This window comes from Trachemys scripta, chromosome 2 (assembly GCF_013100865.1).
Source record: "Trachemys scripta elegans isolate TJP31775 chromosome 2, CAS_Tse_1.0, whole genome shotgun sequence".
In the NCBI taxonomy this organism is placed as follows: domain Eukaryota; kingdom Metazoa; phylum Chordata; order Testudines; family Emydidae; genus Trachemys; species Trachemys scripta.
Genome location: NC_048299.1, coordinates 254,251,958 through 254,274,923, shown reverse-complemented (window position 1 = coordinate 254,274,923; position 22,966 = coordinate 254,251,958). Strand labels below are relative to the sequence as shown.

The 22,966-nt window shown below is 38.8% G+C and overlaps 1 protein-coding gene across 1 annotated transcript in view; it reads left to right on the top strand.

The window, feature by feature from the left end:
- The window catches only part of CSMD3 (CUB and Sushi multiple domains 3), a 1,107,808-nt gene that overhangs the window by 979,828 nt on the left and 105,014 nt on the right, over positions 1-22,966 (top strand). Inside the window, exons 42-44 of the mRNA XM_034759587.1 lie at positions 3,259-3,444; positions 4,629-4,823; positions 6,605-6,778. Coding sequence (XP_034615478.1) covers positions 3,259-3,444; positions 4,629-4,823; positions 6,605-6,778 — 555 coding nt within the window. The remainder of the gene's footprint in view (positions 1-3,258; positions 3,445-4,628; positions 4,824-6,604; positions 6,779-22,966) is intronic.

Here is a 22,966-nt window from a genome sequence, read left to right as displayed (position 1 = left end):
TATGTGTTTGAAATAATAAGAAATCACCAAACGTAAGGAAGTTTTAATGTCTGAGAGTCAAGTCAAGTATTTTGAACATCCTAAACTATTTTTACACCAGTAGTCATCACATCTGAGAAATCAGTCACTCTTGGAAGAACACTACTGTTTCTGAAATTGTGACAACACGGGATTGATCAGCACTGACCAGTAAAGGATTACCATCATTCTAAAAGTACCACTTTTAGGGCCCGATTGTGCCACCTAGCTACTGCCTTCAACTGTGGGGGTGAAAACAAAGCTGCACTGCTCCTGGAGCAACTCCGGAAGGAATTATGCACCAGGAAGCACAGTCCCTTGCAGAGCTCTGAGCAGCATCACCCCTCTTCTCTAAACACCGCACTCACTGGCTCTCAGTTTTGTTCTAGTGCCAGTTCAAGACTTTGGTATGGCTCTTCAGAATCACCAATAGATAGCTTCCCAGACATCCTCTCTATCCATGATCTGACAGTACAATTATTCCCCCTCTGAGACAATACAGCTAACAAATCCCAAGACACAGCACATGGAAGCCAGAGATAAACAAGTCTCAATCAAGAGGGGTTGATTGTTGAATGATCCATTAGAGTATATTAGACTAAGCCAAAGTTTCAACAATTGTGGAGCTAGCTACACTACCTACTTTTTTTCCCCTAAATCATTCCACTATAGCTACTGTTCATACAAATAAACAAAAAAAAAAAAACTACCACCACTTCCTGGAACTTGGAAAGGGTAAAAGGAAACTAATGTCCACTTTGGACATCATCATGCAGATCCTATTCACCTCATTGAATGCTTAGATGCTATGGTAAGAAGCACTTCAGAAAACTTCAGGTATTCCTATTTGAAAATTATTTTACAGTAATGGTGTATTCATCAAAATGGTAATGTACATTTTACAAGATGAGCAGCATTATTTAGATGCAGTGAAACATCTGCCATTTCAAGTCTGTCACCAGTTTCAGTAAGTACACTTCTATCAGTAACGTTGTGTGTTAAATTGATGGGGTTATTTCAAGGGGAAACTACTACATCAACATCAGGTTTGTGTGTGACACTTTATTAAAACTCAGAAAGACAGGAATTAGCCTCTTGAGACTCAAAGGTAGTTATAGTAATGTGTTTTTTTCTCATGGACAAAAATTTCCATTTTTACACATACAAGATTTATGTTCACTGAATGCTTGGAAAGTGATAGACCAGATATGACTTTAATGGGTCTCATATTGCACGTGGATCTTTGTTTACTCATAATGTTATTCCTATCACTGCTCTAATTTACAGTGTTTTCTGTGGAAAGAAAGCATGCATAGATAGTATGCAGGGTTTCTAAATAAATGTTGAATGTAAAGAAAATATTTTCTTTAGAAAATAGTGTTTTAATCAGAAAATATACACGTTAAGTAAAATATTTCCTAATTTAATGTTTTATATTGAATACTTGAAATAACACATTAAAATATCAGCACCTCAAAGCTTAGCGCTACAAATGTACATCTTTACTCTGAATGGCTGTGGCTTGGTAATTTCTGCTTCTCTTTGCACTCTGTATGCTTTTTCTCTCCTCCTCTTTTCTGCTCCGAAGCCCTCTCTTATCAGATCTCTCTGATTCTCTATTTTGATCTCTAGTTTTGCTCTTCTGGGTCCCCGCTATCTTTTTACCTTAAGATTCAGCATTTAGTATAATCCACTTATGTCAGTTTGGTCTGCTCCTGTTAACAGAGTCGATAAGAGATACAGAATTTTCTTTATGACTGATCTCATATACTGTATACAGTGAAATGACTAAATATGCTAGGTAGAAACATGCTTCTTCAACAAACTGAGGGAGTCTTTCACCTTTAAGACACTATTGTACAAAGGAGAAACAGGATTAGTTAAAGAGCTCACTCAAGCAGATTGCTGGTGCCTGTAATTAATCTAGTATGGCATTTTTCCCCATGCAGCAAATGCGAGTTACAAAACCAGGAATGGATCTAATGGTTTTTGCAATACTCAACCCAGATGATACCATTTTGATGGCCCATACTTTTGTTTTATTTATATATATGTAATTTATATATGTAATATTTTCATCCAATAAAGATAGTCTTACAACTCATTTATGATCCTTGAAATGATCAAATCTCAGACAGAGATTAGATGCTAGGCTGTATAAATCATGTGATCAACTATACATGACATATGAAGCCAGACAAATAGTATACGAAGGATGCAAGTTATATAAAGAAATCTGAAATGACAAATGCGAAAAAAGGACTAATAAAAGTATATTAACACCTGCATTTAAAGTCCCTGCCACACAGAGGCTGCTAAAGTGAAGAAGAGATTCAGAATTGGTTTCTTAGCAAAAGAAACAGCATTGTGTGCTATCTGTTCTTCTCTGCCCCCCACCTGGCTTTTTAAAAATAACAATACTTCACATTTATACAATTCTTTTCATCTGTTGATTTTAAAGTATCTTACAAAAAATGAGAAAGCATTGTTATTCCAATTTTACAAGTGAAGAAACTGAAATGTAGAAAGTTTACTGCAGTGTTCCCCAACATTTTACTTCAGGCCCCCCCTTATCCCTTTCCACCCCCCACTCCCCCAAGCCGGGACTGGGAGCAGGGCTTCGGCTCTGGGGGGAGAGGGGGCGGACGTGGACAGGGGTAAAGGGGCCAGCAGCCAGGGCCAAGGTCAGGAGCAGAGCTGGTGGGTGGCGCTCCTTCCCTGGCCCCAGCTGCGCCCCTGAACTTTCCTCCATTCCCTTCTAGGGGGGTGCATCCCACAGTTTGGGGACCTCTCGTTTACTGTAAGTGTCTTGCTCAAGGTCGCACGGCACATCAGTGGGAAAGCCAGGAAAAGAACCAGATCTCTAGAGTCTCAGTCTAGTATCCTATCCATAGGATCGTGCTGCTCCTGTTATTCTTCTCTTCCATACTGCATCATCATTCATAATTCTCTGCAATCTGAAAGGATAGCTAGAGGGTTACTGAACTATAACTCTCATTTCCTCCCCAACCCCAGATACCTTTAAAAGGACAGATTAATGAGCCATAATCCTCCCAAGGTTTAGTTCCTTTGAAAATTTAGAACCCATGAAGTCTGTGTGGTCTTAAAATATACACTAATAAATTACTAATCCCTCCTCACAAGTATATTAATGTTGTGGCATGATACTTAAAGCATTTGAGACAAGATATTACTTATCACAAAATGGTAAATAATATGTTTGTGTTTCTTTTAATTCAGCAATATCTTGTGGAATTCCTAAAGCTCCATTAAATGGTGGAATCTTAACTACAGATTACTTGGTTGGCACCCGCGTTACTTACTTTTGCAATGATGGGTATAGACTATCATCCAAGGAGCTTACTACTGCAGTCTGCCAGCCAGATGGTACATGGAGCAATCACAATAAAACACCTCGTTGTGTAGGTATGTAGCACTGCGAAATCCTCTCTAAGAACATTCCTGTATTTTATTTTCATTAATCAAAAGGAGCTCTGTTTCAAATTATTTAAGAGTTCTGTTTTTGGCTAATTAATAGAGTGAGCCATTTGAGTACACTAAACTTGTTTTGATCATATATATATATATATATATATATATATATATATATATATAGTTTGCAATATATATATATATTGCAAACTGCTGTGACAGTTGGAAAATAAATGCATTATAGAATACATTAAAGTTAATAACTCAGTTTCAAGTCCTTGGCATTCCTGCTTCAGAAGCTGGCAGGAGCCCCCTGGCCAAGTCAGAATCTAAGGCCATGGAGTCTTAAGGAGATCTTAGACTCTCCTAATCACTTTCTGCCTGGTCCTCAGGTACAGCAGTGTAGCACCAATACAGATTGCAACCCCCCCTCCCCCGCCGTGCTAATGACCCCACATCACCTAGATTCCAGGAGACGACACTGAGGAGGAAATGCACATGCAATTCCCCAGGGACATGTGGATACTTCTCTGGCTATAAATTAGCTATGAAAATCCAAATGGGCCACCATGCTGAAGCAGAAATCTCAGCCTAGGAAAGGCGAGGGGTCCATCCAGATGTGGATCATTCCCCATCCTATGGAGTTTTGGAAAGGGGAAAAGATGGGTGCCTCTAGAGACACAAACACGTACCCCGCAAGGTAAATTTAAGAACCTTTCCTGATATCTCTTTGTCCCTCAGGAAAAGGGGATCAGCAACAAGAGAAGGCTTCTTGTGAGTCTTGGGGATCCAGTGTGCAAAACCCTGCAGAGCATGGAATAACTGTGGTGCTCCCTCACCATGCTGGGCCTTGGGATGACAGGCGGTTAGGAAGGTGGTGGGGTACTCTCATTTGTTGTGGGGAGAAAGAACGGAGGATCCAGAGATGGGGCAAAAGTTCCTTTTGCCAAGAAAGATCCAATGTGCTAATGACCACATACATAAGGATTACAGCTCAGCCCTATGCAGATTATGAAATCAGACACAGACTCCAAATAGGAAGCTGTTATGGTTAAAATTTGACACTGAATTCATAGGAACAAATATTCATTATTTCATATCCTTGTTAACTTGTACTTCCTGAGCCACAAATACTGGTCTCATAGGGATTTTTTTGTTGATTTGTTTTGTTTTGTAAGTTGTTACATGTCCAAGCATCAATTCCTTTACTTTGGAACATGGGAGATGGCGAATAGTGAATGGCTCACATTATGAGTACAAAACAAAAGTTGTTTTTAGCTGCGATCCAGGCTATTATGGTTTGGGACCAGCATCCATTGAGTGTCTTGCTAATGGAACATGGAGTTGGAGAAACGAGAGGCCTTACTGCCAAAGTGAGTATACATTGTGTGTAAACCTTCCTTGTAGGTGGCACATAGAAAAATATTTCCCCCCAGTTTAGTGGAATAGCAGAACCCGTCCTGTGACAGAATTCCCTGGATAGGCCCAAGGCCAATCTTTGTAAAGTAATATATACTATTGTTAATGAAAATCAAGATGATTACATTTATGGTAATAGGGATGTGCACACCCAATTGTCCTCTTGAGGTGTCTGTCACTAGTACAGGTACACAGAGGGGGACGAACAGAGCACAAGGTTTCTCTCCACCCTACCCTGCATACCCCGTGCAAGGATCAGACACAATAGCTTTCCGTCCTAGTGAAGTATAGGGACTGTTCTCTCCTAGAGCCAGCAGTGGTACAAGCCACCCCCTAAAGATCAAGAACTCTGACTAGGTGCACTAGGAACATGGTACAGCTTTCACACTCACTTGAGACAGCAGAGAAGTAGGGAGGGACTTTTCTTTAGGAGCTTGCTTGGGTTGGTGAGGATCTGCATCATCTTCACCACAAGCTGGTATCCTAAAAGCACCACCTGGCTGCATGGGCTTTAAGAGAGAGAAGTAGTGAATATAAAGTATAATGGAGACAGGTACTTTAAAAAAAGAAGGCTAAAATATGTAATCTTGTGTGGCTAAATATAGGCACTTATGAGAATCAGGCCACTTTTATAAAGGAGCATTATGCCCCCATGTTTGAAAGGTTTGGACTTGTATCATTATCTGAGGACTACACAACCAGTATTTCATTGTTTTCCCCTCTAAAGAACCAAATAACTACCATTCTTCTGGAAAGTGGGTCAAAATTAGTGTTTATGGGTGCATATACATATAAAATCCCTAACAAAATGTACAGATAAGCTCATATACAATATTTATAATAATCCCTATTTATGAGAGAACACAACTACAACTATTAATAGACAAAGGACTCCAAAATACAGTTTAAGATATTTAATAAATTATATATTTCATAATTAAAAATTATTTTCATCTTCTTGGAAATTCCAGACTTAATTTGGAGGGGGGGAGTTCCTCCCTCCAAAATGGGAGTTCTTTTAAAACAATTTAGGCTCTCTGTGTTGAAATATTGTATGTAAATCCTGCTTTGACTCTTCCAGGGAGAAAGTAGTAATTCATTATCACTTTGAAGTGCTATGTATAACAAAATCCAATCCTTCCGTATTATGCTAAGGCCTCATTCATCTAACCTAAAGTTTTTCAGAGTAGCATTAAAGTTAATTTTCCTAATTGCACTATTTCCATTTATTAAAATTTTTTAAAGAGAAAACATTGTCTTCTTCTAAATCAGAAAATTCTCTGGATTGTGACTAAAATAATGGACTTACTGAACATAATTCATCCAATATTATAACTCTGTGTTTTATAAATGCTAGGGCATGTGATGTACAATGACGTACAAGATACAAATTATATAATATATCCTCTGTCCAAAGAAACTCAAATGCACTGTTTTACAAAAATAATAACAAAGTGAGCATAGAAACGTTTATATTTCATTCACAAAAACTAGATAATTAAATATCAATGATTTTTTGTTCATTACAATTTTCTAACCGGTTTTAAAATATTTTTCAAATGTTGAGTGAGAATCCTCATGACATATTCTTTATTTTGCACACAGATTTCTGTATCCATTTTTCCCACAGATCAGAATAGACTATCCTCTGGTGTTTATTTTAACCAGTCAAAAATGTGTATTAAATGTTTTTAGTGCGATGCTCAATACAAAATGTGTATTTTTTCCCTTAAAGTTATTTCTTGTGGAGAACTTCCTGTATCTCCCAATGGGAATAAGATTGGAACTCAAATCACATATGGATCTACCGCTATATTTACCTGTGATTCCGGATTCATGCTAGTTGGCTCTACTGTAAGGGAATGTCTTTCTTCTGGACTCTGGAGTGGAACTGAGACCAGATGCTTAGGTATGGAAACTGTAATAATGGCCTGTCTGCCTTCTTTTACAACCTTTCTTTAGCAGGCATCAGCAATTGGGCTAAGTCAACAAGGGCCTCTTCTTCCATGTACAGAACTCTTATGACTGTGATGAGTCCTATTTTTTCTTAACAATAGATATTTATGGGGGGAAATCTACAGTCCAGTTAGTGTTTATTGACTCTATCCATCCCTATGCTTTACAAGATTCTCAAGTTTAAACTAAAGGACATAAATGTACCTACATTCCTATTAATGGACCTAGATGTCCATGTATGTCTCTTTCAAAATCTACTCCCGAACCCCCCACATTGTGAGCAGAGTTGAGATGCTTTTTGAGGATTTCTTCTGTGCTCAGTGGAATAATTTCAAGGACCCATTTCAGTGAATTTTGATTCAGCATGTTTTGTTCTTGATTATTTTGTTGACTTTATTAGGACTGCATGCAATTAACATTTTCTTTTCAACAGAGGTCAAAGTGGTGATAGTGTTTTGATTTTTGAATGTAGCATTATAGTCCTATTTTTTCTTATTATCCTTGAGGTAGTAGGTGAGGAATATTAAAATATCCATAAAGTGGGATTTTCATAACTATCAAGACTAGCATACTTCAGTAAAAATGAAGTACATTTAAGGCCTGGGCCAGCATACCAGTGGGAGGATTCCTTGTGTACAGTTTGCTGATATATTTGTACACTATTTTTTTTTCTTTGGGATGGCTGTGTTTCTGTAGCTCAGATTTTCTTCCTGTGCCAGTCTTCAGCTAATACATCTCTAGGCTTCAAATGATTCATGGATGAGCAAAAGAGTTACCTGTATATCCATAAATCTTTAGTAGATTTTTTTTTTTTTGCTGACTTATAGTAGAGGGGAATGTGTTATTTTTATTTGTGTTTCCTTTCAGTTTAATATGCACAGCACTTGACAGAGAAGAAAGAGGATGCCGTTATTTGATAAATGTTTTTCTTTACATTAAAAGATATGATGCGGCAGAATATTTAAAAACTAAAAGCCATATATACCCATACCATGTGTAGATTCAAAATCTACTGAATTTTTCTTCCATAATTACCTGCATGTTTATTAAGGTCACAGCTATTATAGATTTGGAGAAATGAGAAATGATTATGAGAGAATCATTAGTCTCAAAAATGCTAACTTCTTAAAAAAGCTTAGAAAAGCTTGGCTGTTACTTTTGCAGAGCATCTTGAACAGATTCTTTTTAATCAATTTAAGCAAAACAACTTCTTGCCAAGTAAGGTAGTAAGTGTTTTAAGTCCCACTTTTATTTAACTTTGCTTAATTTTTGCCTGTAGAAACATAGGACATTACTAATAATGAGCTTGAAAATATTATCAGGTTATACCATCTGTAATGAGAACTTGAAAGGGATAACCTGAGTTGACCAGTCTTATATGAAATATGCAGTGACACTTTTTCCCCTGAGTTGTATTTGTTATTGTTAAGTGACAACACTGTAATATCCGCAAAAAGAAGAACAGGAGTACTTGTGGCACCTTAGAGACTAACAAATTTATTAGAGCATAAGCTTTCGTGGACTACAGCCCACTTCTTCAGATGCATATAGAATGGAACATATATTGAGGAGATATATATACACACATACAGAGAGCATAAACAGGTGGGAGTCGTCTTACCAACTCTGAGAGGCCAATTAATTAAGAGAAAAAAAAAACTTTTGAAGTGATAATCAAGCTAGCCCAGTACAGACAGTTTGATAAGAAGTGTGAGAATACTTACAAGGGGAGATAGATTCAATGTTTGTAATGGCTCAGCCATTCCCAGTCCTTATTCAAACCGGAGTTGATTGTGTCTAGTTTGCATATCAATTCTAGCTCAGCAGTCTCTCGTTGGAGTGTGTTTTTGAAGTTTTTCTGTTGTAATATAGCCACCCGCAGATCTGTCACTGAATGACCAGACAGGTTAAAGTGTTCTCTCACTGGTTTTTGAGTATTTTGATTCCTGATGTCAGATTTGTGTCCAATAATTTCCATCCCACCATCAACCTCAGCCTAGATCAATCCACACAAGCGGTCCATTTCCTGGACACTACTGTGCTAATAAGCGATGGTCACATAAATACCACCCTATACCAGAAACCTACTGACCGCTACACTTACCTACATGCCTCCAGCTTCCATCCAGGACACACCACACGATCCATTGTCTACAGCCAAGCTCTAAGATATAACCGCATTTGCTCCAATCCCTCGGATAGAGACAAGCACCTACAAGATCTCTATCAAGCATTCTTAAAACTACAATACCCACCTGCTGAAGTGAAAAAACAGATTGACAGAGCCAGATGAGTACCCAGAAGTCACCTCCTACAAGACAGGCCCAACAAAGAAAATAACAGAACACCACTAGCTGTCACCTTCAGCCCCCAACTAAAACCTCTCCAGCGCATCATCAGAGATCTACAACCTATCCTGAAAGATGATCCTTTACTCTCACAGATCTTGGGAGACAGACCTGTCCTCGCTTACAGACAACCCCCCAACCTAAAGCAAATACTCACCAGCAACCACACATCACTGAACAAAACCACTAACCCAGGAACCTATCCTTGTAACAAACCCCGATGCCAACTCTGTCCACATATCTATTCAAGTGACATCATCATAGGACCTAATCACATCAGCCATACCATCAGGGGCTCGTTCACCTGCACATCTAGCAATGTGATATATGCCATCATGTGCCAGCAATGCCCCTCTGCCATGTACATTGGCCAAACCGGACAGTCTCTACGCAAAAGAATTAATGGACACAAATCTGACATCAGGAATCAAAATGGAGACAAGTAACACTCACTCAACTTTGTTGTTCTCAGAGCAGTGCCCCTGCTGGCTACTTTTTGAATTCCATATGTTTGGGAGCGAAGTGGAGTTTTTTTCTTCAAAAAACTGTGATAGGTTCTATATTTCCTTCCCCAGAGAGTAATTTGGTGTTGACTGATGGGACTATGGTGCTGAGAACTGATTGAAGGACAGGTATTTGATTAATTAAGTTGGAAAGATAGTAAACAGATGGTTTTGGAGAGAATAAGGAAAAAAATAGAGGGAGACAAATAGTGAGCTATGACAGTCTCATAAGGCAAAAGAGAGAAGAAGATAAAGGGAAGGTTGGCCAAGAGAACAAAATATGGTCATGGACATGGACATGAGCAAAAGAAGACAGAACATAGTACAGAGGGAAAAAATTAGCTGATATAAAAGAGAAGAGTAAATAGGGAACTGAACTTTTCAATCTCACAGACAAGGCATAACAAACAATAGTGTCTGGAAGTTGATGTTAGAAATAATATTACATTGAAATGATTGGTTTCAGAGTGGTAGCAGTGTTAGTCTGTATCAGCAAAAAGAACGAGGAGTACTTGTGGCACTTTAGAGACTAACAAATTTATTTGAGCATAAGCTTTTGTGGGCTAAACCCCACTTCATCAGATGCATGCAGTGGAAAATACAATAGGAAGATATATATACACAGGGGACATGAAAAAACGGGTGTTGCCATACTAACTATAACAAGAGTAATCAGTTAAGGTGGGCTATTAAAACTTTTGTCGGGATAATCAGGATGGCCCATTTCCAACAGTTGACAAGAAGGTGTGAGTAACAGTAGAGGGGAAAATTAGCATGGGGAAATAGGTTTTACATTGTGTAATGACCCATCCACTCCCAGTCTTTATTCAAGCCTAATTTAATGATGTCCAGTTTGCAAATTAATTCCAATTCTTGTTAGAGTCTGTTTTTGATGTTTTTTTGTTGGAGTATTGTGACTTTGAGGTCTGTAATCGAGTGACCAGGGAGATTGAAGTGTTCACTGACTGGTTTTGAATGTTATAATTCTTGATGTCTGATTTGTGTCCATTTATTCTTTTGCGTAGAGACTGTCCGATTTGGCCAATGTACATGGCAGAGGGGCATTGCTGGCACATGATGGCATATATTGGTAGATGTGCATGCGAATGAGCCTTTGATAGTGTGGCTGATGTGATTAGGTCCTATGATGGTGTCCCCTGAATAGATTTGTGGACAGAATTGGCAACGGGCTTTGTTGCAAGGATAGGTTCCTCGGTTAGTGTTTTTGTTGTGTGGTGTGTGGTTGCTGGTGAGTATTTGCTTCAGGTTGGGGGGCTGTCTGTAAGCGAGGACTGTCCTGTTTCCCAAGATCTGTGAGAGTGAGGGATCGTCCTTCAGGATAGGTTGTAGATACCTGATGATGCACTGGAGAGGTTTTAGTCGGGGGCTGAAGGTGACGGCTAGTGGGATTCTGTTACTTTCTTTGTTGGGCCTGTCCTGTAGTAGATGACTTCTGGATACTCTTCTGGCTCTGTCAGTCTGTTTCTTCAGGGAGAGGGTAATTAAACATTGCATCAGTTTACCAGTTGTGGTGGTGGTGGTCTCACTGTTGCTTGGAGTCTTCTAAATGAGATTAGATATTTTTTTCTAACAAGTATGTTTAAATCCAGTTTTGGGTTGGATGGTCATGGTAGTAGTTTCTGACCATGTAATCTATCAACTGTCCCCTTCCTTCGTCAGCCATGGGGAGAACAGAATTTCCTGTATTACCCTCAACGTTCTCAAAACACTTGCAGCTCTGCATTAAGATAAAGCCAATAATTAAATCTCATGCTTCAGGGCTCCAGTGGTCATCTGCAGAGGTCACAGAGGATTTTTTTCTCTAGTATACAGTTGGCCAGATGTATTCTGGGTTTGTTTGTTTGTTTGTTTGTTTTCGCCTTCCTCTTGAAGCATCACAGATTGCACACAGAAATGGGACACTGGATGGAGTGAATCAGTGCTGTGAGGTGGTACAGAGAACTTTCTTTGTTAGATGCCTGGTTGGTGTCTTTTGCTCACATGTTCATGGTCAAACTGATCACCAGATTTGGGGTTGGGAAGGAATTATTCTCCAGATCATATTGGCAGAGGCCTTGGGCTTTTCACCTTCCTCTCCTGCTGGCATCATCTGTGTATATCTCACGTAATAAATTCCATTGCTACTGCTTCAGGCATTGGTGGCACCTGGATCTCTCCTGTTCTCTGGCAGTGGCGCGCAACAGTTTAGTCTCCTGAGCATTGAAATGCTTTAGTCTCACTAAAGTCATTGGGCTCAATATAGGGGCATCTGGGTGAAATTTAATCAGCTGTAATACAGAGGAGGTCAAACTAGGTGATCTGCTAGTCTCCTCTGGTCTTAAATTTTGTGAAACTGAAAGTGCAGTGGGAAGGAGAGTAAGAGGGAGTAGCTAATTCACTGTGGAAGGGAAAGAGTTAAGTGAGCTGGGAGTGAGTAAACTGGTTGAGGTGGAGACAGGAATGACATGTGGGAGCAGTGAGAGAAGGGAGAAAGAAAAGGTGGGTTAGTTTCTCCATTACCTGACCTCTTGCATAGTCTTTTAAACTTCTGCCAAGTGGCTATGAATCATTGCCAGATCAGACTGGTGGTCTTTTATACCCACCTTACACAGGGGAAAGGCCCCAATTCAGTAAAACATTCCTTTTCAGCAAAGCTTCCATGGAATCCAATGTAACTTATGCACATGCTTTGCAGAATATGGATGAATATGAGCTCATGCTTAAGTGGTTCCCTAAATTTGTGACCCAAATTACTAGAAATGGTACTAGCAATGGAAAATCAGGCCGCTGGATGGGGAAGAGAGAAATAATAAAGTTTTTAATGGGGAAAAGCTACAGGGAAACTTTGGGGAGATAGGGCAGAACTGAGGAGTTAGTCTACATTTGTTGGTTTGTTCATAAAACATAATTAGCTCATGGCAAGCAAGTCTAGTATTATAAACAAGTACCAGGTAGGTTTCCTCTTTTTAAATATAAATGTTTGATTGTTGGTTTATTTATTTACTCTTTTTTGTGGGAGATGGATAAACTTTTGTTTTTGTCTGTGTGGGAATAGTTATTGTATACTCTTTTCTTTGTATTTCAGATTTAGTATTCTATTTACATATTTACTTCTTTATAATTTTATATTTAATACTTGTAACTGAAAAATAATTAAAAATAAAACATTCAGTAAATTGCACCTGATATTTCAAAAATCTCCCAATCACTGTTTAATCATTTTCCCCACCACAGTGGTCCCATAGCCTTCCCACTTTTGTTTGCCAAGCTGCAATGCTACTCACACTCAGACAACTACAACTGTACTTACATTGTCCAGCTATGCTGGAAGATGGACAGGAGACACTAGATGTGATTTAATTAGGCTGCAACTTTATTCTTAAATGTCTGTGAGTACCCAACAGATAAAAATATACAATGCAGGTAATTCCATAATCATTTCAATATATACCTAGGGGGCTTCTGTCTGCCATGCCCCTTACCCATCCTGGTCCCCAGCCAACCTGCTTCTGGGTTCTCACCATCTCCCCCCTCGAATGAGGGTTAAGGAGGGACTCTGAAGAGGGAGGATAGCTCCCTGCCATATCAGTCGTAGTGCTGAACCTCTCCTCCCCTGTTTCCACTCCTTTAAATAATACCTCCTTTTAATTCTTTACCAATCCATTTTATCTGATCCCTGTATCCCTTCCCTGTGGAATACCTGCACTGGATGTCTGCCACAAGGAGGCACCAGCAACTAGTTTGTCTGCCTCCCCACATCCTAGCTGGGTCCCCAGACATCTCCTAATGCCCCCCTTTAATATCAAACAAAAACATGTCAGCTTCCAAGTCTGACAGGTGAACCCCCTCCTCCCTGAATAATTCTGCTGCACCATATGCTATGGATGTGAAATGACCGACTGCTCCCATAGCACCCATAAATTTGGCTACCTCTCTATTCTCATACTTCCTAGTGTTTTTGGCTTGCAGGGGCTTCACAGTTCCTTGCCTTATCCTGCATTGCAACATGTCTGACCACACCATTTTTATTCCTGGGAAAAGTTCCAGGATCTGCCCCAAGTCCCTCTGAGATCTGATCATTAAGTCTGTCCCTTTACACGTTCCCAAATCATTTTCCCAAAGGTGAAACACAATTATATCTGATGTCCACTCACAAGTCCCCACAGAGAACAAAAGGGGCATCTGCTGATCCCATAACATCTCCTTCCTCCTTTGCAGCTCAAGATTGTTTCACCAGTGAGGCCCAGATGCAAACCTCCTCCCCTATGCTCAGTAAACAATACTATGCCCACAGATCCACGAGGCTGTCTGCCTGGTCTGTCTGCCAGCATTTGGACTGAAAATCCAATGGAAAATTAAAACTGATTCCCCCAGCTGGGGTTTTGCATATGTTCTGTATGTTTCAGCATAGCTAATACCCAATTGCCTGAATTGCACTAGGCCCCATACCCAGCCGGGCCGCTGCTGTTGTTGCTGGAATCCTGAGTGGGAACCAAATTCATGTGCTGGGATCCCCAACTGTGTCATTCCCCATCCTGGTATGTTGTGAGTGGACTCCCATCATTGTGAATAAAGAGGGGCCCATTCTTCCCTGGTCTTATTACCATGTACACCCTCATAGCCTCTAAAGGGCATAATCAGGGCTTGTCACCATCCTACAGATTAATGAATTCAGTCCAGCCTCCTGGAGCCATCTTTGACTTTTTCAAGGTTATCGTAACCAATCACCCCTCCCAGTGTATATCCCTCAGCTCCAAAGCCCTTCCAGAAGAATCCCTACAGGACCCAGATATTAAGTCACTTATCTGAAAAACTAAACAAACAAACAAACAAAAAATGCTACCAGAAATGCTGCCCTGAACAAGGCCTTTTCCTGTCCACAATGACATATGGGTTCCAGATTGCACCAGATTCCTAAGCATATTAACAGTGATGGGACCAATGTGTATCCTCCATAAGATCGGTGCGTCAAGACTGCCATGCTAGAAACCTTCAAATTAAATAACTGCTGCAAGGATCTGGGTAATCGTTCAGCCTACTGACAAATGTAAGGACCAATTGGCGAGTGACGATGGTTGGGTTCCTCTGTAATGGGCCATATTGGTGGCAGGCCTTCCAGATCCTGCAATTGCACAAAAAATATTAAAACTCCTTCCATAGCTCCATAATGTTCACAGAGCCACCAACTTCTGTGCTACACTGACAACCATCATAAGCCAAGGTTCCGTAGAGCTAGCGGCATCTTTTTGGGTTCCTTGCTGGCTTCTGATGCCAGATCCTGAAATCTGTTGATCTGAAAATGAGACATTGCATCTGGTATGCCACTGTCAACCCCAGGCACATGCTTGGAAGTAAAACAGATGTTAAAGCTTAAACATTGTAATACATAACTATCACTATACTTCCATTTTAAGGGCTGGAGATTCCTTTAGAATCATCCCCTGGAAACCTTTAAAAGTGGGTTCTGTTTAAGTCCTGTTGCATAAAGCAGTGTCTTTCCCCCAAGCAGCCAGGTTGGGGACCCCAAGCATTTCCCAACAGATTTACCTAAAACTGACTTAATCACCCTGTTAGACAACTTCATGTTCCCCTCCAGCGGCATAAACATTGCAAAAATTTACAAAAATTCTGTAAACCAGAACCAAAACAATTTACTATACATCCCACAACTACACAGCACTGAACTTGATCCGATACAGAAGAAAGAGAATCCAACCAGCTAATGCAAATTGCAATACATAACAAAACTTTACAGCACCACAAATAATGATAATATAATGCAAACTATAAGATTATTGTACCCCCATACCAATACACTGCTCAGCACAAGGGAGAACACTTCCAAACAGCAATGGTAACAGATAGCACAAGCTGTGTTGGTTGTCACTGGTTATGGACGTCATATGTTGGTCTTCATTGTTTCTGTTCACGTAAAATTACAGGCCTTCTGGGCTAATTGCACAGTTCTAATTGCAAAGGGTGTGGTAATTCCCATGTATAAGTAGTCCAATTGCCTCTGTGCCAGGGCTATGACAATGAATATTCAGAGTCTCTCCTCCTATTTGAACTGTGTCCCATCTCATCTTGAATATTTCAAGTGCAATGCTGTATTGTGTGAATATCCATTTTAATGAATCACCTCAATGGTTCAAATATTCACAGAAGGTGAATGCAGAAGGGAATAGCTATAGGAAATTCATTTTGTTAATTAGTATGTTTGCTCACAAACATTTTTTTTTTTGCAGTGTTGAAGCTAAATTGACAATTAAGGAGGGATAGATGAGTCTGGTTTAATGTGGATGACATAACAGAGCACTTCTAAGAAAAAAACAGTGTTCCAAAACATTTAGAAAAATACCTCAACCAGGTCTAGTATAGAGATCTTAGCAATAAATGAAATGTTTTGCAAGTTTTGTAGTAATAAAATGTGAAAAACACACTTCAAATTGTTAGTTTAAAGTGACAGAGATAAAACTGTGACTACTGTATCTCTGAGTTTACAGAGTGCCTCTCACAATTTTACTGGATTCTTTCAATACGAGAAAGTGAAATCATTTTCTGTGGGGGGAAAGCTCTATGATAAATACTGGAAAAAACATTTAGAAGTATCAGAAATAGAGATTCCTATTGAATATAATATTTATAACCTGAAGAATGAAAGATTTAGTTGTATTCTTTCCTCAGGGAAGAAAGCAAAATTTTTGATGAGGAAATGGATTGCTGTACTTCAGTTTATATGAAACCTTAAGACCTTATTTCCACCACTGACATTCCCTGAAGTTATGGATATAAAGCAATATCTATAGGTGAAGGACAGCAGATATTTTCAAAGACAATAATTGATCATGAGTATATTAAAAGTCAGAAAGGACATTGCTATCAACTTAAACATATTATCTATTTTGACTCAAAATAATTAGTTATCCACACCTCTTTAAAATATGTAATATTTATATGTACACACACACATATAATTTCTAATATATATAATTTCTAACTGCATGGTTTCACACATATGTAGCCAATGACTTTAGTTTAGTGTTCACTTATACTTCCATAATCATACAACTTTACTCTATTTAACATACAATGATTATATGTGACATAACATGTTAATCATAACATCATCCAATAAGAGAACACTAAACTAAAATCATGGGCTACATCTGTAAGTAGAAATATTGCATATATATTCTTTTTTCTGCTTAATGAATCATAATAAAGTAAGGTAGAGGAAATCAACTGACAAAAACAAGTAATCGAATCCATGGCAACAAAGTATGAGTTTCCCGTCTTTGTCTAATTCAGGTACTTCTTTCTGCGGAAGATAAAATTCACTAGAATCAACAAATTCTAAGAAAAGATTATTTTTTCTGATCTTTGTAAAGCCATAGTTTAGGAGCAAAAAATAACCAAGGCTTTAAAACCCAAAGCATGCAATTTTTTTTTCTTTTTCTTTTAAAGTATAGATGTGTTTTTAGCTCTATCTGGGAAAATGTGTACTTTCTTAACTTGGGGGGAAAAGTAGTAATATTTTTTCAAATATAAGTCATCAACTATTCAAAACCAAACACTTGACAATATCAGAGTGGCAATAGCAGAATGTAGGGTCAGTTTAGCAAGAATCACAGGAAATATATTTTTATCTGAAATATGAAATATTTTAGAGACTTGAAGAGTAGGATTAAAGTTATTAATAAAATCTGAAACAGATTAATATCCCTCTCAAGTTCTCAAGGAAGGCCAAGTGTGTAACTATCACAGCTTTTATCCAGTATAATTTTCAAATACATTAATTATCTATGTAACATTGCAGAATCCATAATAAGATCCTCAATGCTTTACTGATTTCCTGAAGAGGCTCAAAATGTCTTCCTCCCCGCCCGTTCAATGGCTTTAACATTCAAGATGAAACAGTATCTAGTTTGTTAGGACAGGAATTAAAACCTGTCCCTGGAGTTTGAATAGCCCCCCAAAAATTTCAAAAGTAGCTTGAACAGGAAAAAAGGTCATAGGGACATAAATGGAAGCTTTTATTTTTATTTTTATTTTTTCAGTGGCCTGAATGGCCTCAGAATTTGCTATAGATAGAGGTGAACAAGGTGGAGACCAATCTGTGATAAGAAAATCTTTTTGTTTAGTGACATCCTTTCCATGTGAAGTCACCACATTAAGTATTAAAATATAAACTGTCTAATAAAATTTATTTGTTTTGAACATTTGCCTTTGGAAAGCATATTAAAAAAACAAATAAAATACAAGGAGGGACAAAAGTAGGAAACCCTTCCCTCAAAAATACAGTGTATCTCTCAAGATGGATTGTTTTAAAGCTAAATTTTGTTTATGTTTATTGGCAGAAGCTACTTCCTCAACCCACTTTTTCACTCCTTATTGTTTTCCCCCCCCCAATGACAATAAAACTGGTAAAACTTGAGACCCCTTGTGGGGTCTGATTTAATGAAGCCTCACACAAATATGCTAGTCACATCCTTTGCTGCCTTTCTGGAAAGCCCTCAGATACTACAGTAATGAGGGACAGATACGGATGAGAATAGAATACAAATGGTTTTTAAATTATAGAGGAAATGTTTCCTATCCATGCTTTTTTCTTCAGGATGGATTGACCAGCCTGTTCCAAACTGCCACAACAGGTCTGACTCCTTCCTCTGTCTTTCCTCTCACTGAACAGCTCATTGGTGACCTTTCTCTCTGCAGGTTCCCTCACTGGGAGGGCCTACAAGCAGCTCCTGATCCTTATGGGCCTCTCACCACCCTGACAAAAGAGATCTGTCTATCTTGTATCTCTCCTTTTTTTTCCCCCAGCATACATTGCCATAAGGCTTATAGTCCCCATATGTCCCGGGAATAATCAGCCCCACAATACCTCTGTTCCATGAGTAAACAAGCAACAGTACAGATCTAGGATTGAACCCCTCTTAAATAGTTATCTTGTCCTGTGACAATACTTAATACAAAATACTCCAAAAACAAGCGTTAGATCAGGTGGTTATATAATATCTGGTCTTCCTGCTGACACTAAGTGGATGGGGCAATTGCCTGCCTTTCTGCAGCTCTTCATCATCAGCAGCAACAGCAACAGCTGGAACAACAGGTTTGTTTAGTTCTCAAAATGTAAGTTAATACTGAGATCCAAAAAAAATGCAGCAACATTTTTAAAAACAGCATGCAGTGAATGGTAACACACTAAATATCCATATAAATTGAAATGTAGGAATGAAGGACAGACTCAGCTTGATCAAGAAGACATGTTGAAACATGTGTCTTGAATAGCTTACTAGTAATAGAGGAGTTTGCATTTAGATGAGACAGCAACCAGAACTAATTCAATTATAGTAGTCACTATAAAAATGTCAGAATTTACTCACAGATACCAGGCCATGGTATCTGGAATGCAAGTTTCCTCTACCTCTAAGTTTAGGAAAATATAATATTTCAGATATAATGTCTTGGAATCTATGGGTGATTTTTTTTAAAGGAGACCACTTCAGGTCATGGCTAATAAATTATTCCTGACACAGCAAAGTTCCAACAAAAATAAATCTGACAAAAATAATGTAGAAGACATTCAAGTAGGTGGGGAAAACAATAAGAAAAAGACCAGCAATTAGATTAAAGTACAGTCAGTTGAATGTAACCTAGTGTACAATAGCTTATCACATAATTTTGAAGATAAATTTATTGAGCTAAGAGACCCTGATAGTAGACGAAGAACTTTTTCATAGTTAAAAACAGAGGAAGAAATGATGAGGCATAGATAGCCCATTGAGCCAAAACATTCGTGATGGTGATGATGATGGTGAAAGCAATGAAACCATATGGTCTGAAAAGCTATTAAAATATGTGGCTTACATATTCCAATGTCTACGAAACAATAATACTCTGGATGGAATCTGTTTGGGTGTTGATTCTTCCACAACATATCATGTTCATCTATATGTTTGATAATTGTGTTCTTTGCTATAGTTTCAACCAGTTTGCCTAGTACTGAAGTTAGGTTCTCCAGCCTGTAACTGCCAGAATCACCTCTGGAGCCTTTTTTAAAATTCAGTGTTATGCTAGCTATCCTGAAGGCATCTGGTGCAGAGGCTGATTTAAGCAATAGTTGTATACCACAGTTAGTAGTTTTTCAGTTTCATAATTGAGTTTCTTCAGAATTCTTGGATGAATACTATGTTGTCCAAGTGACTTATGACTAAACTAATTTATCAATTTGTTCCAAAATCTCCTTTACTGACACCTCAGTCTGGGACAGTTCCTCAGATTTGTCACCCAAAAAGAATGGCTCAGTTCAATAGTTCATCCATGGAGGGAATTTCAGTTACCTTGTGGCTGAAACTTCCTCAAGACCAAAAAGTGCCTGATGGTACTCTCAGGTGCTGACTTCCAACTCTGGACTGCAGCAAAAGACCTATCGGGTACCCACTTACTTCAAATTCCTAAAGGACTGAACAGCTTCATAGGCTTTTCTTGATGTAAGTCTTTTGCTTGTTCCACCCTTCCTAGCTGTTATACACGACCCAACAACCAAGGCCTTCTTTGTCTTGAGTATCTGCCTGGTAAGTCTAAAGTGGGAACTGCCTTAGCAGGTACAGATGCCTCTAGTGCCACAATATAAGTTACTGATGAGTGAACAGTCAAGACAACCCATATGCCTAAATTCACAGATATGAAAGGAGAAGTGCTGGCAGAATGGGACAGGGTACTCTATCAAAGTAACCAAACTAGTGTGTAAGAAAATAAAAATTTTTACTTGAAGAATACTTGGTAAAATAAATGAAGGTTATCATTATCATTATTATTCTAAAGAGTACCCTGCCCTCCATTGTCAGAGTGTCTCTGTCAGTGACTATAGAAGAGCAGCGCCTAGAAGTATTGATGACCCAGAAAAGCATGTGACCCACCAGACTATAAGTGTGATCACTCTTACACATTTTGCAAAACATAATATGTTCCCAATGATCTGGAAGTAAGTCAAAGTATCCCAGCCTGAACAAAAGAAATGTGGTTTATCAAGGAGCTCCAATTTGGAATTCCCACCGCTATCCATATCTTTTTCTTAGATTGTGTTACATATTTCATCCCTACCTGCTGGGCAGAAGCCTGAAGACTTTTCTTACTATTTCCCTGTACTGTTGTACCAGTAACCAGACTTTCCAGTGGGGGAGAGAGGATGTCCTCTTCAAAGGGGTACCCAGTCCTGTCAAGGAATTCTGCAGGCAACTTTGCTGTCATAGCCATGAATTTAGGAAATACTGAAGCTCTCAACCTCCCACTATTTGGTCAGTTATGTGGTGGCTTCTGTAGTTCGGAAGGTGGAGGGTCTTTTCAGGCTGGATAGGAGAAGACCCAGGAGAAGACCATCTTTGCCAGTAAGTGATATTGTTCAGGATGATGTCTCAGGAGTGTGGGTTGGGGGAGGTATTCACTATGAGATGTCCTTGAAGCCCCTCTGGCCCTTTTTCTTAATTCCTAGGAAATCTTTCCAGGAAATAAGAGAGAAGTCCAGGGAGCCCATGGATATGCAGTCACCAGTTCAGGCTAAAATATTGAGTTGGAATTTGATGCCTGAGCAGTAGATTGATTGAGCAAAGGTCCAGTTGAACTGAGGTTGCCTTTGCCTCATAGACATTCCCAGAATAGCCTATGACTGTTATCAAATAACTAGCCAAGAGAGTCAGGTTTGAATGTGAAATAAGTAAAGCTGGTGCATCATCCATCTCCTTAAGAAAGTTGGAAAGGTAGTTGGAGCCAGATAGGGTATGCTCTTAGAGAGGATGTGTCTATGGGAAGGAGTTTGCAAGTCATCATATGAGAAAATTATCCATGACTGGAAAGTATACGCTGTGTAGAAGAGGGCAAAACAAAATTTTGGTACAAAGGATCCTTTTTTCCTCATCTGACGTCATTGTTATAGGACAGATGATTGACCCAGTTGTAGAATGATAATATAGCATTTTTCTTCAATGTATGTAGATTTCCTTCAGTGATGGACTGATGTTACACAGTGTTGACAGTGAAAATGAGAATATGTGCCTTTTTCTTATTTAATACAAAACTCTAAATTTATGTATTCCCGCATGTACATCTCACAGAGCAGCCTTCCTGCTGCAGAAGTGAAAGTGTTCTCATTGGATGTTTAAAAAGATTCTGACACTTTCTGATTACACTCATTCTTTGTTGCTAAGGCTTGATTTTAGGGCAAGTTAGGTAGTGTGTGATGCTCACATATTATTAGTACTTCTCACTCTCATCATTTTTTGGGTACTGGGATACGGAGTTTAGAAATTCTTTGTATTAAGAAGTACTCATCACAACCACAAATCTGTGAAACACTGATTAGGTATTTTGCTTAACGTTCCAGTTCATTCTAGGCCATCTTTCTTCATCTTTTAAAACTCTTTAACACTGAAATTACGATACAAAATAACACATGTGGCATTCATCCTATAGCTGGGTTTACTAGGACATGTGCTATGCAAGCTTTATTCATGCTTCACCTCTTCATTCCCATCTGTGCAGAACCAAACCATATTGATTTTAATGACTGCACCTCTTCCCTCCCCTCTCCAGGTCATCCACAAGTCTTATGTGCTGGTTTGCACAATATTTCAAGACTACTATGCTAGATTTGATAATTGTTTTTAAATTAATTCTATATGCTAATATATGTTAATATAGGATGATTGGCCCAATATACAATAATAATATTATTACCCCTTTTGACCCCAGTAGTTAGCCAATATTCAGAGTCTTGCAGATTGTTTACATTAGGGAAGAAGTTGATGATAAAATCAGGCATTTCTGTGATGGAATCTTGATATTTTCAGAGAATGTCCAAAGTCCCGTTCCTCTGAACACAGTAGGAATCAAGTGGCTGTAGCTTACTTGCTCAATATCCTTTTCCCCAGCCAGTATGCTACCCCAAAAGCTCTCCATGCTGTCTTCTTTGTCTGCTCCTGTAGGGTTTTTTGGCTGCTTCTGCTCATACACAAACACAGCTCTACCAAAATAATACCCAGTCCTCTGGATTTTCATTTAAACCTCTTTAAAACCCCTCTATCTGTATAACTCCTGAAAGGTCTTGCATATGCTGATGTTGACAATAGTGGCTGTTATTGCTTCAGCTATCTTACTCCAAAAGGAGATTAACTGTGATTTACATTTATCCTGAATAAAGGGTACTATTACTCCAACCAGCTTCAACAAAGTTTCACCAGCCCCCAGACTTTTATGTAGGGATCTTAACTGGAGAAAGTATGGATTATCTCC